This window comes from Paramormyrops kingsleyae, chromosome 13 (genome assembly GCF_048594095.1).
Source record: "Paramormyrops kingsleyae isolate MSU_618 chromosome 13, PKINGS_0.4, whole genome shotgun sequence".
Taxonomy (NCBI): domain Eukaryota; kingdom Metazoa; phylum Chordata; class Actinopteri; order Osteoglossiformes; family Mormyridae; genus Paramormyrops; species Paramormyrops kingsleyae.
Window position 1 is genome coordinate 21,163,948 of NC_132809.1, and position 13,180 is coordinate 21,177,127.

At 43.7% G+C, this 13,180-nt stretch overlaps 1 protein-coding gene across 2 annotated transcripts; it reads right to left on the reverse strand.

Annotated features, from left to right (window-relative positions):
• Positions 1–447: 447 nt before the first annotated feature.
• Positions 448–12,525, reverse strand: ano10b (anoctamin 10b). Of its 2 annotated transcripts, XM_023841689.2 has the most exons (13): positions 12,339–12,518; positions 9,087–9,283; positions 8,810–8,983; positions 8,263–8,403; positions 7,742–7,861; positions 6,139–6,762; positions 5,861–5,916; positions 5,583–5,657; positions 4,802–4,966; positions 4,204–4,395; positions 3,500–3,637; positions 1,452–1,568; positions 448–1,269 (listed from the first exon to the last, which is right to left on the reverse strand). In XM_023841689.2, the coding sequence occupies exons 2-13, from the start codon at positions 9,274–9,276 to the stop codon at positions 1,258–1,260; spliced, it is 2,004 nt and encodes a 667-aa protein (XP_023697457.2). In that variant the 5' UTR covers positions 9,277–9,283; positions 12,339–12,518; the 3' UTR covers positions 448–1,257. The 2 variants fall into 2 exon arrangements, with proteins under 2 accessions (XP_023697457.2, XP_072554488.1); XM_072698387.1 differs by lacking the exons at positions 448–1,269; positions 1,452–1,568 and adding an exon at positions 1,575–3,361 and having other exon boundaries at positions 3,444–3,637; positions 12,339–12,525.
• Positions 12,526–13,180: the final 655 nt, after the last annotated feature.

Below are 13,180 nucleotides of genomic sequence, written 5' to 3' on the forward strand. Positions count from 1 at the left end.
CAAAGATACATTCTAAATCTCAATCTATTTTACTGTCAAACATGCATCCTTTCTTGATCTATGTCACTCAAACATGCATCCTTTTTTAATCTCAACTTGTCTCACTGCCAAAGATACATTCTCTCTCAATCTGTCACTGTGAAACGTACATCTTTTCTGTCTCAACTTGTCTTATTTACAGAAGCATCCTTTCTCAGCCTCAATTTCTCACGAGACACATTTTTCCTCAATCTCAGTCTCCCTGCCGAAGATACATCCTTTCACCATTGCACCTTGTTGCTGTTTCTCTGCCTGTTTCTAGTTTTCACTTCAGTCTGTCTCTCCAGTTTCCTAATTGCTACCTAAAGACATATATTCCTAGTTACATTCATTAATTAATCCATTCATCAACTTCCACAACCTCTCATCTATTATGGGATCATAGTGAGGGATAGAATTATAAAAAAGTAAACCAACCACATGTTTTATTTAATCTTGCAGTATACAATATCTGTAAATGTCAGTGGCTTAAGCATTCATATACTACAAACAGACATAGGCTCCTGTCTGAAAAATGCATTTGTATCACACAGAATGACAAAGGTGAAAAGTAAACATTTTTTTGTGTGTAACTACTCTGTGTTTATTAGCAACCATGTGTTACATATTTATGACATTAACATGTATTTATTTGTTTGTTTGTTTATGTAGATGGCTTTGGCCAAACAGCAGTTCTCAATAACCCCAATTGGGTGTTTTTGACAAATATATGGTCTCAGAACCAAAATATACGGTATGCAGTCATGCATCACACTGTTGAGGTATAAAAATAAAATTTGCACTACAACATATACAATACAACCCTGTCAGCAATGTGTTTATAAGAGTTTATATACTCTTAAAAGCATTTTTATAGCATTTACATGCATTTCAAATATACAGTCTGTGCCCAAAGAATTTCAAGAGATTCACTCTTTTTTCAGAATAAATACTGAGGTTCTCTCTGAGGAGCCTCATTTGACACATTTTATCCACTGAATACACTATCCTGCCCCCCATTTTAATTAATAACATGCCATCTGAGCCAGTAACACTATATGTCCTCCAGAGGGAGATGATGAGTTGAGTTCATATCCCATAATAAGAGTTGTGTTTTTCTCCTGGGTTTGGTGACCACCCTGTTCTTCTCTTCTTAGTTGCCGTTCTACTCCACCTCAGTACCGTTGCTAAAAGTGGGGCGGCTGTTTTTAACTACCCCATTCCCTCCTCTGGTTGCTCTCATCGCCGTTTCTAAAGGATAGAACAAACAGAAGCCGCAGTCAACCCAACAACTGAGCTCATGTATTCATGTAGGTGTCATGTAGGTGTCATGTAGTTATTCAATTACATGCTTCTTTTTAGCAACTGAGTAACCTTTAAATAATGGTTCAACTAAAAGCTTGTCTACATTAAGAGCTGTGTGTTCATCCGACCTGCTGTTTGAGGGCTTGCACAGAACGAAACTCAATCTGCTGTTTTTTTAGGCTGATCCAATCCGGCTCGTCTGGGATGACAAAGGCCACGATCATCTTCACTAAGATGAGGACATGCTGGAGAGACACACACATACACACACAAAGAGGTACACAACACAAACATACTTATGAGCAAAGAAACTGGTCCTAAATGAGACCCAATTAAACACCCGAGGGGCAGTGTCAATGCCGCATCACCATGGAAGTGCACACACGTGAACACAGGAGCACACGCATGCATACATGCAGTCTACGAGCCTGCGAGTTGTCCTTGTGGTTAAGATGGACGCTTGAATTCAGCCTCTTGTTTCCTCATCAGACATAACTAAAATTAAAGAGTGCAGTAATGCCCTCTACTGGTCAACCCCTTTAGTGCAGATCATGGCCTAACTGCAGACACAAGCCTGCAGCTTTCATTCTCTGCAAGAAATGCCACACCTCAGGTTAACAAGGGGTATCTGGGTAGTAGGTGCACATTTGCTTAAAAAACACAACTTAACATTAGAACATGAGCAAATTAAGAGTAACACAATAAAAACTAGTAAAAATTTCTTCTGTTCTCCAAAAAGTTACTGATATCTACTTGGATGGCTAGATGAACCCTGCTTCAGGTACCTCTCCTCAGGGACACCTCAGCCATTCTATGTGTTTGTTAAATTTCACCACCAGCTCACTTAATTAATTAATTAGTTAGTTTAAAAAAAAGTCAATGAGATATTGATTAGCTATATGAGGTGTGCTAGAGGTCAAGTAAATAAAATACATGGGTGTATTGTATGGTTGCTGGAAATAATGGGGTAATTTTAACAGAGGTTTTGAAATGGCTAAGCTGACAAACTTTGACAGGCATACTAACATAGTTTTACAGTAACATAAAGACCATTTCACCATCATTATCTTTGGCTGCTTAAGACTTTTGCACAGTACTGTACATCTATATACTTCACACCAGAAGTTGCTCTATCCTTGAACTCCATGATACTATATATCAATGGCAGGAAAACCCCAGCCTTGGTGCTTAACTACTCAATCAAAGTAAAACTAGTCACTTCTTATGGTGTCAGATTTGTGGTGTCATTCAGGTGCTGGGTAAATGTGTTTTCTAACATATACAGAACCCACAGGATACATGATATCAGAACATACCACAAAATGAAACATACGGTGACAGGCCAATTAATACATGCAGCTTCACGAAGAGTGAAACAAATGTGAGGCAGTCAATTTTGTTTTTAAAAGGCTTGTTCAGAAAAATCAGTGTAAGCCATGATATCAGTGGCCTAAATGGAAGTAACATCCATGGATAACAGTCCAAAGATCCAAAGTAAACAGTCCAAAGTCCAGTAACTTATTTCCCAGTTTTCCTGTATCCTATTCTGTACAACTTTATCAGCATACTTTATTACATTTGTAATACCCGCTCACCTTCCTGTTTCTCCATCTTCTCATACTATAATACCTGCTCACCTTCCTGTTTCTCCACCTTCTCATACTATAATACCTGCTCACCCCCCATTCCTCCACCTTCTCATACTATAATACCTGCTCACCCTCCCGTTCTTCCATCTTTCTCAAACTAGTCAATCGGGCACTTAGGTCTGGGCAATATGGCCTCATAGTCGGCTCAGGTACCCAACTAATTGTGCCTTTCAGTCTGTTTCACTAAGGCTTTCGGGAAGTTCCCCCGCTGGCGTCGCACTCAGCCGAGTCAGTTGACCCTTTTATAAAGCAACTAAAGACTTTTTTGTTTAAGCAGGTATTTGAATAGAGCTGAGTAGTCTTCTGCTTGTATTCTGTTGTCTGCTTGTATTCATCCATTCCTCCACATTCTCGTACTGTAATATCTCCTCACCCTCATGGTGCTCCACCTTCTCATACTGTAATACCTGCTCACCCCCCATTCCTCCACCTTCTCATACTGTAATACCTGCTCACCCCCCATTCCTCCACCTTCTCATACTGTAATACCTTCTCACCACCCTGCTTCCATCTCTAGAGCCCCTTACCTCCAACATGATGGCAAAGATGAGAGCACCATGGCTGCTGAAGCCGGTTTCCTGCATCAGCTGGTTCACCCCCGGGGAAAACAGCAACAGCCAGCAGTTGGACACGACGGAGACGAAACCAAGAATCTCAAAGGCGTACTGGGAGAGAGGAAGGGAGATTCACAGGCAGATGGGTACAAATGACATTCTGTTTTAACAAACAACATTTCGTATCAAATAGAAGATCATAAGGGTGTAACTAATTGGGGATGGACTGACCATAGATGCAGGGTGTGTTGCATGGTCATAAGAGAAGGGTGTGGATGGGTAACTGAGGTAATGTGATGAAAATTAATCAACAGCAGTTACCAGGAGTAACTGGCAAGTACACAGTGCTAACATTTGTATCTATTTGCCTACTGCTACATGTGATGGCCTAAGGCATGTGTACATTCAAAGTCAAAGACACAGGGCTTGTTTATCCTCCTGCCCTCCAGGGGATCCACCTTGCTGTGGTTTGCCACTGTCTGAGGCTCTGTGTCCCCATTGTGTAACTCGTGTCTTTAAAATGGTTCATGCCCCCTGCAGCCAGCACCTTTTCCTGATTTTTACATAATAGTCAAAAGCTAAGATGTTCGCTTATCTCAAGTGACACATCTCCTATGTGAACCAGTCAGTCTTTGCACCCCCAGCCCATTTACCCAGTGCCCCACCCCAGTCCACACCTGCCACACCCCTATGTCGGAAGCAGGGGCAGAGAACGGCTTCCGGAAAAGCCTGCAGATCTTGAACGCATCGGTGCGGATCTCTGTGATGTTGTTGATTAGCAGCAGCAGGGCGGTGAGTGGATACACACAGGAGAAGAGACTCAAATACCCATATTGCACCAGGAGCTCCAGGTATTCTGGGAACAGGCCCTGGAATGCACACAGATACACACGTGTATATATAAACACATACTGTTACCATATCTGGAAAGAAGGCAAGGCTTGTTTTTAGACAGTGCTGTGTTTGCCTTTCAAGGTTTCTGTATGTGACATTATTACATTACTACATCATCATTGCAGTGTCATTATTATATTATTTATCATTACTGTATTGTTGCTATACCTCATCTCTGCAGTAATACGAGAATAAAGTCAAATGAGTATCATTACAGCGTAGGTGTTTGCATATGTCCAGTAAAAAGCAGGAAAAGGCAACTCCAGAAATACCACAAATGCAAATACACTCATCAAGCATACACACTGCAGGATGCCTATGGAGATACTGGGATGGGAAACAGCATGAATCAGAGAGGAATGCAATGGAGTGAGAGCTCACGGGAAAAGCGGGCAAGCGGCCCTGAGCTCGTAGCTGGTCCTCTTCGGGGTCGTCCTCCTTTGGTTTGTTTGCAGAGCTGCTGAAGAACCGGTCCACCAGGAAAGGGATGACAACCTCACTGCACTGATTAACCAGCTGGGTGATGATCAGCAGAGAAGCCAGTCGCTGGAGACAGAGAGCTTGTCAAACACAGAGCAACACGGAAGCAACTGTTCACCTGGTGACATCGCTGATGCAATCAAACAGGTTCATTCGCACCTGAATTCACTCAGATAAATGTTAAGAGAGCACCTGCACTCCTCACACAGGTACACACTAACGGAGCACCTGAACACCTCGCTCAGGTACATGCTAACTGAGCATCTGAACTCCTCATTCAGGTACATGCTAATAAAGCATCTGAACGCCTCACTCAGGTACATGCTAACTGAGAACCTGAACTCCCCACTCAGGTACATGCTAACTGAGCACCTGAACTCCTCACTCAGGTACATGCTAACTGAGCATCTGAACTCCTCACTCAGGTACATGCTAATAGAGCATCTGAACGCCTCACTCAGGTACATGCTAACTGAGAACCTGAACTCCCCACTCAGGTACATGCTAACTGAGCATCTAAACTCCTCACTCAGGTACATGCTAATAGAGCATCTGAACGCCTCGCTCAGATACATGCTAAATGAGAACCTGAACTCCCCACTCAGGTACATGCTAACTGAGCATCTAAACTCCTCACTCAGGTACATGCTAATAAAGCATCTGAACTAAAGGGTATTCTTACCTTTCTCAGCAAAGGAAGGTCCTGTTTGACAAAGGCAATGTGGAACAAGACAGCAAAACTGTTGAAGAAATTGAACTGTAAGAGACAGAGAAGTTCATCACTATAATGCTCTGAGCTCACAGGTACCTTAACAGTTGGGAGCAGGTGTGGATCTGAGAAATCAGGCAGATAAAACAAGTTGGTCTCTTCATCTCAAATGCTATCAGCCCGACCAGAATTAGAAGGGCTTATCTGAGACAGCAGCCAGTCTGGCAAAGTGAGCAATCAAAAGTACTAACCACTAGGACTTTGGTGGTGTGATAGTTCTGGTAAGAAGACTCATCCCTGTGGTTCTCTAAGGGAAGAGAAAGCATCAGACAGCAGCTTCCAGGGTTCCTCAGTTCTCAGCCAGTGAGAAGCACCCTTTTCCACACTTGAGCACAGATCTATACCTGGTTTCCCTCTCACATCTGCCAATTATTGTCCTTACTATCTCCCTCCTACACTTGGCCCCCACACCCTCAGCCTCCAAGTCTCCCCCCACCCTCACCCACAGGCCATTCCAGCATTTCCTTACCCCATTCACTGAGTGCCTGGGCCACATTGTTATACAGGGTCCCCAGCATGTTGCCATACACGATGTGAGCCACTGAGGGCAAGTAGAGCACCGGGGTCATAAGCCAGGAATCGTAGCTCGTATAGAAGTTCTTGGCCAGCGCTTCACAGTAGTAGAAACTGGCCATGCCCAGAGCCACCAGGACCAGGAAGAAGCCTACCACAGGCACCGAAACCAGCGCCACACGCAACTGCCTTTGCCAGTCGGGGAAGCAGGCCTCAGGCCGACCGGTGACAGGATTGCACCCGGGGGGCCCATGGTACCCAGGCCGGGGCTCAGCGTAGTGCTCCGTCAGCTGCATGGTCCCCCATTGGTAGGTCAGGCTGGCGGTACGCCTCTTCCAAAGCTCCATCACCATCGTGGACCAGAGCATGTTGAACACCGCCTGCACTGCCAGCCCACTGATGGAGGGCTCCCCCTCCTCCGGCCCCTCCCTCGTATTAATCCCGCCGGCCATCCTGCGCAACATGGGGAGCAGCATGAGGGCCACCCCCAGCAAGGCGGGTGGTACCAGGGCCCATGTGTAGAAGTCCAAGAAGCTGAAGTAGAAGGCGACTGAGCTCCCAAAGTAGGCCTGGATGGAGTCTGGATAGTAGAGAGGAATGTCACCACACAGGCATAAATCACTTTTTTATAATAGAGCACTAACTGTCATATAATAATATATCCTTTTCTAAAATGGCTTCTTTGTGCCTTTATAAGGTCAAAACAAGAGAGTTTCATAATGTAAGTGTAAATATCTACAATAAAAATGCATCAAATAAATGTTCACAAGGTTTTCTCTGGTACTGGAAATACAGTTCTGAGGAGACTGATAGCTGATGTTTTTTTACAGTTCTCTTCATCCAGCTCCTGTAGCTCAAAAAGTAGTGCATTGTCCTAAGACTGCAAAGATTGTGGGCTCAAATCTGAAGGAGTGCACATAAGTTACAACCCCTCCCTCTACTGTAAGTCACTCAGTATTGTATTGCCAATCATCTCAGACCAAAGGCTCATTTGACATACAGCAACAAGCAGGAATACTGTAACCACCCCCCTGTCAAGTGAATAATGGCAACTATCTCATAAAAACAGTGCATGTTGCGGTCTGAGATGTATTAGATGGCATGCTAACATTTGGTACTTACGGTCGACATGTTTAATGTCAAACCCCACAAGCTTTGCTGTTCCACTGATGCTCTGACCCAGTCATCTAATGATTTAGCCCTTGTCAAAGTCACTCAGATCTTTATCCCTGCACATTTCGTCTGCTTTCAACATGTTGAACACAAGTACTGTATGTTAGCTTCCCATCTAATATATCCCAGACCTTGACACATACAAGATACTCGACATCATTCGCTTGACATGTGGGTCGACGTCATGACACATTTTGGCTCATCGGAGTATAATTTCAGCTCTAACTTTGAATACGTTCTAAGACTGTCTGGGTTGTAGCTCCTATTAGCTCACTAACTAAGCCACACAATGAAGGTATCTGTTTATTGTTTTTGCTCAGGAAATCGTAGTTTTCTCAACCCATGGTAGGGTACCGTCCACTTCCTGCCACCCTCCCCCAGCTCACCCAGCGGCTGGCCCAAGAGCTGCCCCTTGGCATACCAGGCCTGTGCCAGGGCACCCAGCTTCTGCTGGTCATGCAGGGCAATCACGGCCTTGACTATGCCCAGCTTCTCCAGCTTCCGAACTGCAAATAGGGGAGACAAGGGTTGAGGGAAGAAGTAGAGGAGAGCGAGAGGGGCAGGGGCCATGCAATGGAAGGGGGTTTTCCCCTCCTACCCAGTGTAGCTAATACAACCTGACATGAATGACTTACTGCCATTCAATTTTATAGGAATTAGCATGCTTTGCATTGCACTAAAGCAGTCTCTTAATGACATTCTACTGATATTCAGGAATCAGATAAATGTACGTGAAAATGCACCTACACACTCACTTGCACATCAGCTAAATTGTAGGAACAGTCATAGCACACTCTCACATACAAACTCACTTCTCTTTGGTGTACAGGAAACACACAATACAGGTGTAGAGAATACACACTCATATGCTCTTTGGTGATCTAGGTGTATCCACCCACAGACTCACAGAGGCTCTCTCTGGCGAAAAGGACCCCGCGGGACTCTGGGACCCCTGGAATGGTACGGTCCTTCTTGGCACGTACAAAGTTCAACTGGTACTTCACCACGTACTGACGCTCAGCAAGCGTGAGGAACACCTGCATGTCGTCTGTGTAGGAAAGTTGACATCAACAATCTATGTAACATGTCAGTCAGTATCAACAGTCAGTCAGGATCAACAGTCAGTCTACATCAACAGTGTATATCACCGGTCCAATGACCTTTCCTGTCAGTCAACATCAACAGACATTTTACATCATCTGTCTGTTTAAATCACCAGTCAGTCTACATAACATGTCAGTCAGCATTAACAGTTAGTCTACACAAACAGTCTACCTCAACAGTCTACATCAGTTGTCCATCAACCTCACTTGTCAGTCACCATCAAAAGACAGTCTATATCATGTCAGTCTACAACACCAGTCAGTCTACATCACCTGTCAGTCAGCATCGACAGTCGGTTATTATCACTTGTCAATGAGTATCGCCTTTATCAAACTGCACTGTGTTCATACCGACGTTGCTGAAATTGTTGCGGTCATGGTAGGAAAAGGGAGTCATGTTCCCGTCCTTGTAGGGCTTGCAGATGCCCAGGCCCTCCGTCACATGCAGCTGAGTACAGCGTGGGGCAGAGAGCACCACTACGTTTCCAATGTCGTCTTCTCCGGAGTGCACAAGCAGCTGTGCTCCTGCAGGGGGCGCAACAAATGGGTCCATCCATGTTGTGACACTGCTGCCCCCCCCCCCCTTACTAACATCCCTCATATTACACCTCATCTCCCTTCTGCTCACCCCCATCTCTGACGGGGGCCTCTAGGCGGGAGATGATCCACTTCTTGGTGACGGGGTCAACATTCTCTGCTAACTGCATCAGGACCAGGGGCTCCACATTGAGGGAGGTGCAGCATGGACACGTGGGTTTGGTCCAGGTGCCACCTGTCAGTGTCCCCACCAGATCATGGTGCTCACCCTGCGACGTCATGGTCGCCCTAGAACCAAAATCAGTGACATATTCGAACAAAGTCTACATGACTATTCATCAGCATCTGCTTCTTTACCACTAGTGTTTAACAAATACACTATCCTGCAAAGGATTATGGGACAAGTGTAGTTAGAAATAAAATATGCAAGATGTATTTAGCCCAGGAATGAAAGTATTTGTTTGATTTAACGAAGCTGTTTCGAGCTTCAGCATAGACTTCCTGCTAAGTCGTACTGAGCTCCATGCTTAAAACACCATCTATCCACCTCATCGCACAGGACAGAGTCACAGGATTCTCACATATTAGTTTAAAATGGCCACCCTGCTTGTGACCTCTTTCTGTGTTCTGGATCCTCTGACCAAAGACAAATCTCACCTTCCCACTATAAAATCTGAGCAGCACAGCCACACTTTGACACAAAACAATGGGGGATGGACTTCCTCCCAAACAACTCTTCCAATTAAACTGATCCCAATATACACTACAAGCCAGAAGTTTGGGCCCATCCTCCAACTTTTTAAAAAATAAACCATACACTGCTTTTTCAAACCTTTATTAAAAGGATATATTAGAAATACTTAAATGTAACCGTGTGGCTCTGAAGTGTTATGTAACAATTTACTGTGCATCATAAGTGCATTTTAATGAATTATTTTTTTTAATGAATTAATCTTAATGAATGCAAGTGTCAAAGTACGAGTTTAATCAAAATAACCAGCCCTTCCCTTTATCACAGCAGCATCCTTTACAGCAGTTTTTGGAAATAACTTGTGTCCAAACCCTCCCTGCACCTTTTCAAGCAGACAAACAATTCTGTCTCATTTGCTAGACGTTCATTTTAAACATGTTGGTCCAAATCGTCCCATGGATGGACTTTCATCCGTTCGGAAGACCTGCTCCCAGTCCTGAATACTCCAGTGTTAGTGTTGCTAAGCCTGCAGTTTGCTCTTTTTCTTGTTAACATCATGAAGTAAAGGTTTTCAGGCAGCAACTCGACCATGCAGTCCAGCTGCTCTCAGTCTTTGCTTGACTATATTAAGAGATACCGGTTTCCCTCTGTTCACATTAATCGCAGCCCTCAGACCTCTGCAGTCATCTTCCGATTTCTTTTGCACGTCACAACTAAGTGTTGACTTTCAGAATTTGTCACTTTCCTTGCTCCAGACCATTTCTGGTCACTGTTGCTTACTGTCAACCCTTTTCTCTGTAAACAGCAGGTCGCTCCATGCTTAGAGATATTTAACTTTCTGGCCATTTCGCAATGAGGGAGCCCTTCTTCACTCAAAATTTCAATTTGAGCCCTCTGTTGAATTGTTAACTTTGCCCTTCTAACCATTACAAACATAAAAATTCTAACATCAGTTGTGATGCAGAAGAAGATCCAACAGAAGACTGAAACAAGGAGCAGACAGTGCATTGAACCTCTCACAAACTGATCTGGGACAAGGCAGACAAGTGGTTATCGTTTAGTTTATTAAGCCACAATAATGAGACGCCCAAAGCAAATCAAGTTCTGAAATTAGTAAACAAAATTCCAATACAAAGTGAATGTCAGTGTGCTAAAGACAGACCTGATATGTCTTCTTCAAAACCAAATGATGTGTTACTACAAACTATAAAATACTGAAAAACATTCAGTTACATTTGTTTTAAGTATTTCTAATATTTTCTTGTAATAAAAGTTTGACAAAGCAGTGTATCGTTTTTTTTTTTTTTTTAAATCCAAGGGTAGGCCCAAACTTCTGACCTGTAGTGTACCTCCAGACAGAAAATGATAATTTTGTATATCATGAAAGATGCAGTCAGTTTATGTACATCTCAGAAGTATAAATCCATCAGGTGTGACATACTGCGTTACCATGGATACAAAGCATCAGCCATTTCAGTCACTTAAATGGACCTTCACTGCCGAAAATGGCCAATTGGAAACACTGGTGCCTTTACTGATGCCTGAACTGTCATATTTCAGGGCCTTAGCAGGTCCAACCCCCCCCCCCCCCCGCCAAGTGGCCCGAAAAGAAAAACAGGACTGTCTTGTGGGGCCTTCAGTTTAGATGTTTTTAACATAATGCCAATAACAGAACAGAGATGAAGGTGGCAGTTATACATAATATACCACTCACTAGAAACATAGTCCTGTTTATATTATAGTTTTTATTTGGATGAAATGAGTGTGCAGGTTTGCAAACACAAAATCCAAGATGGCTGCCAAAGACTGAGAAGGTAAATCCAGCAGACAATCCAATCAATTTATAATAACATGCTGGTTTTCATTCTTTTCTGGTAGTTCATTCCTGATATATTGGTGTTTTTTATTTCTTATAGACTTGACAACAAAACTGCACCTACAGAAAATTATTTTGCTGATCCCTCAGAGTCAGCTTCACCTACCACTGCAGACAAACTGCCTGTGAAGCTAACATCCTTGCCTTTCAGTGCTCTTGTGGCTGTGGTGATAAAGAAGACCGTTTATCACTCATAAAACAGCCACGGCTCACACAGGCAGAGGCAAACCAAACAGGAAGTGATGCAGCGCACGAAAGTTCATCACACAGGAAGTCAACATTAAATCCATTATCTGGGATCAGGCCAGAGATTGCCAGTAAGTATAACACAGGCATGCTGGAAAGGTAAAGCAGCCAGCCATCTGTGGTAAACAAGGACAGCACATATACACACACAGAACTGATACACACACTCTCACCCGAATACATGTAAATATAGACTGCGCTGCAGACATGCACAACTGAAACTAGTCACTCCCAGTTGTTCAGTTGTTAAACATACAGGAAGTCTCTGCCATTCCCACTTCAACTAGTAAGACTACTCCCGACTGAACTACTGCAAACCAGCAGAAAAGTTCCACAGCAGCACTTTGTCAGTAGGACTGCAGTGGTCTGATATCACAGGCACATGGAATCTGTCCCGGTGGGGCCTGACCAGCCGTTAAGGGGCTCCCGTTCACAGAGGGGATGTGACAGTGACAGAGACGGGAGAGAAAACAAAAGTGGGGTGGGATGTTTAAACAGAGATGTGAAAAGAGATTAAATGACATCAGTACCTGTCAGAATCCTGCTTTTAAGTCTGTGCTCCTCCTGTGGATTCCCTTCTTACTCTGCTCGGACAGTAATGGCTGGGGTGTCTCCGAACCAAGGTTGCCAGAAGTCAGCCAGAAAAATGCTGGGCTGCTCCCTCACTGGAGGGTGTGGGAGGTGGCTCTCCCGGCTCTGCTTGCTTTGCCAGCTCCAGGCAAACCCTTCCTGCAGCCCTGGGTCCTAAAGCCCACCTGCTAATGGTCTCAATACGCACAAAGTAGATCAGCTAAATAAATAAAATGGTTTAAAGTGAACTAAGATAAAAAGATAAACTACGCAAGATACTATAAAACACAAATGCATTTAATCATCAAAAAGGGGGGAAAGAGAGAGTAATTTGATCAAATGAAATTAAAGGATATAAAAGCTATGAGTTATAAAATTGTAATTGAAACCAGACAACACAAAAATACTTTGAATTTATTTTTGTTCATTTCACACTGCTAGGGTGTTTTTCACTTGTTCCTCCATCTCGTGTTACGCCTCAATTTTGCCTAAAGTTTTCACTATTGACCTTTCCACTTCACTGCAGCACTGGCAGCGGCTATGTAGACAGGAAATGACCCATGTGGATTTCTGCCCCACAGCCATGCAGGAGTTAATTCAGGGAAGGGGATCAAATACTTCATCCCTTTGATACCTGTGCATATACAGCCTGTGAAAGACAGTTCATATTTACCATGAACACATATATGATCGTTGTCATTAACAGATCATGCACCGGTTTCAGCAAGTTACAATGTTTTGTTGAAGAAGAAACAGATGAATGCATTGTCTGCAAGCTCTCATTCACCTCCTGAAGCTGATG

Excerpts from the sequence above, each read along its gene's own strand:
- ano10b (XM_023841689.2), bottom strand. The coding sequence starts at position 9,276 with ATGACGTCGCAGGGTGAGCACCATGATCTGGTGGGGACACTGACAGGT. Across the intron at positions 5,658-5,860 it reads ACACCACCAAAGTCCTAGTG|TTCAATTTCTTCAACAGTTT; the intron begins GTTAGTACTTTT and ends TGTCTCTTACAG. Across the intron at positions 1,569-3,499 it reads TCTTTGCCATCATGTTGGAG|CATGTCCTCATCTTAGTGAA; the intron begins GTAAGGGGCTCT and ends GTGTCTCTCCAG.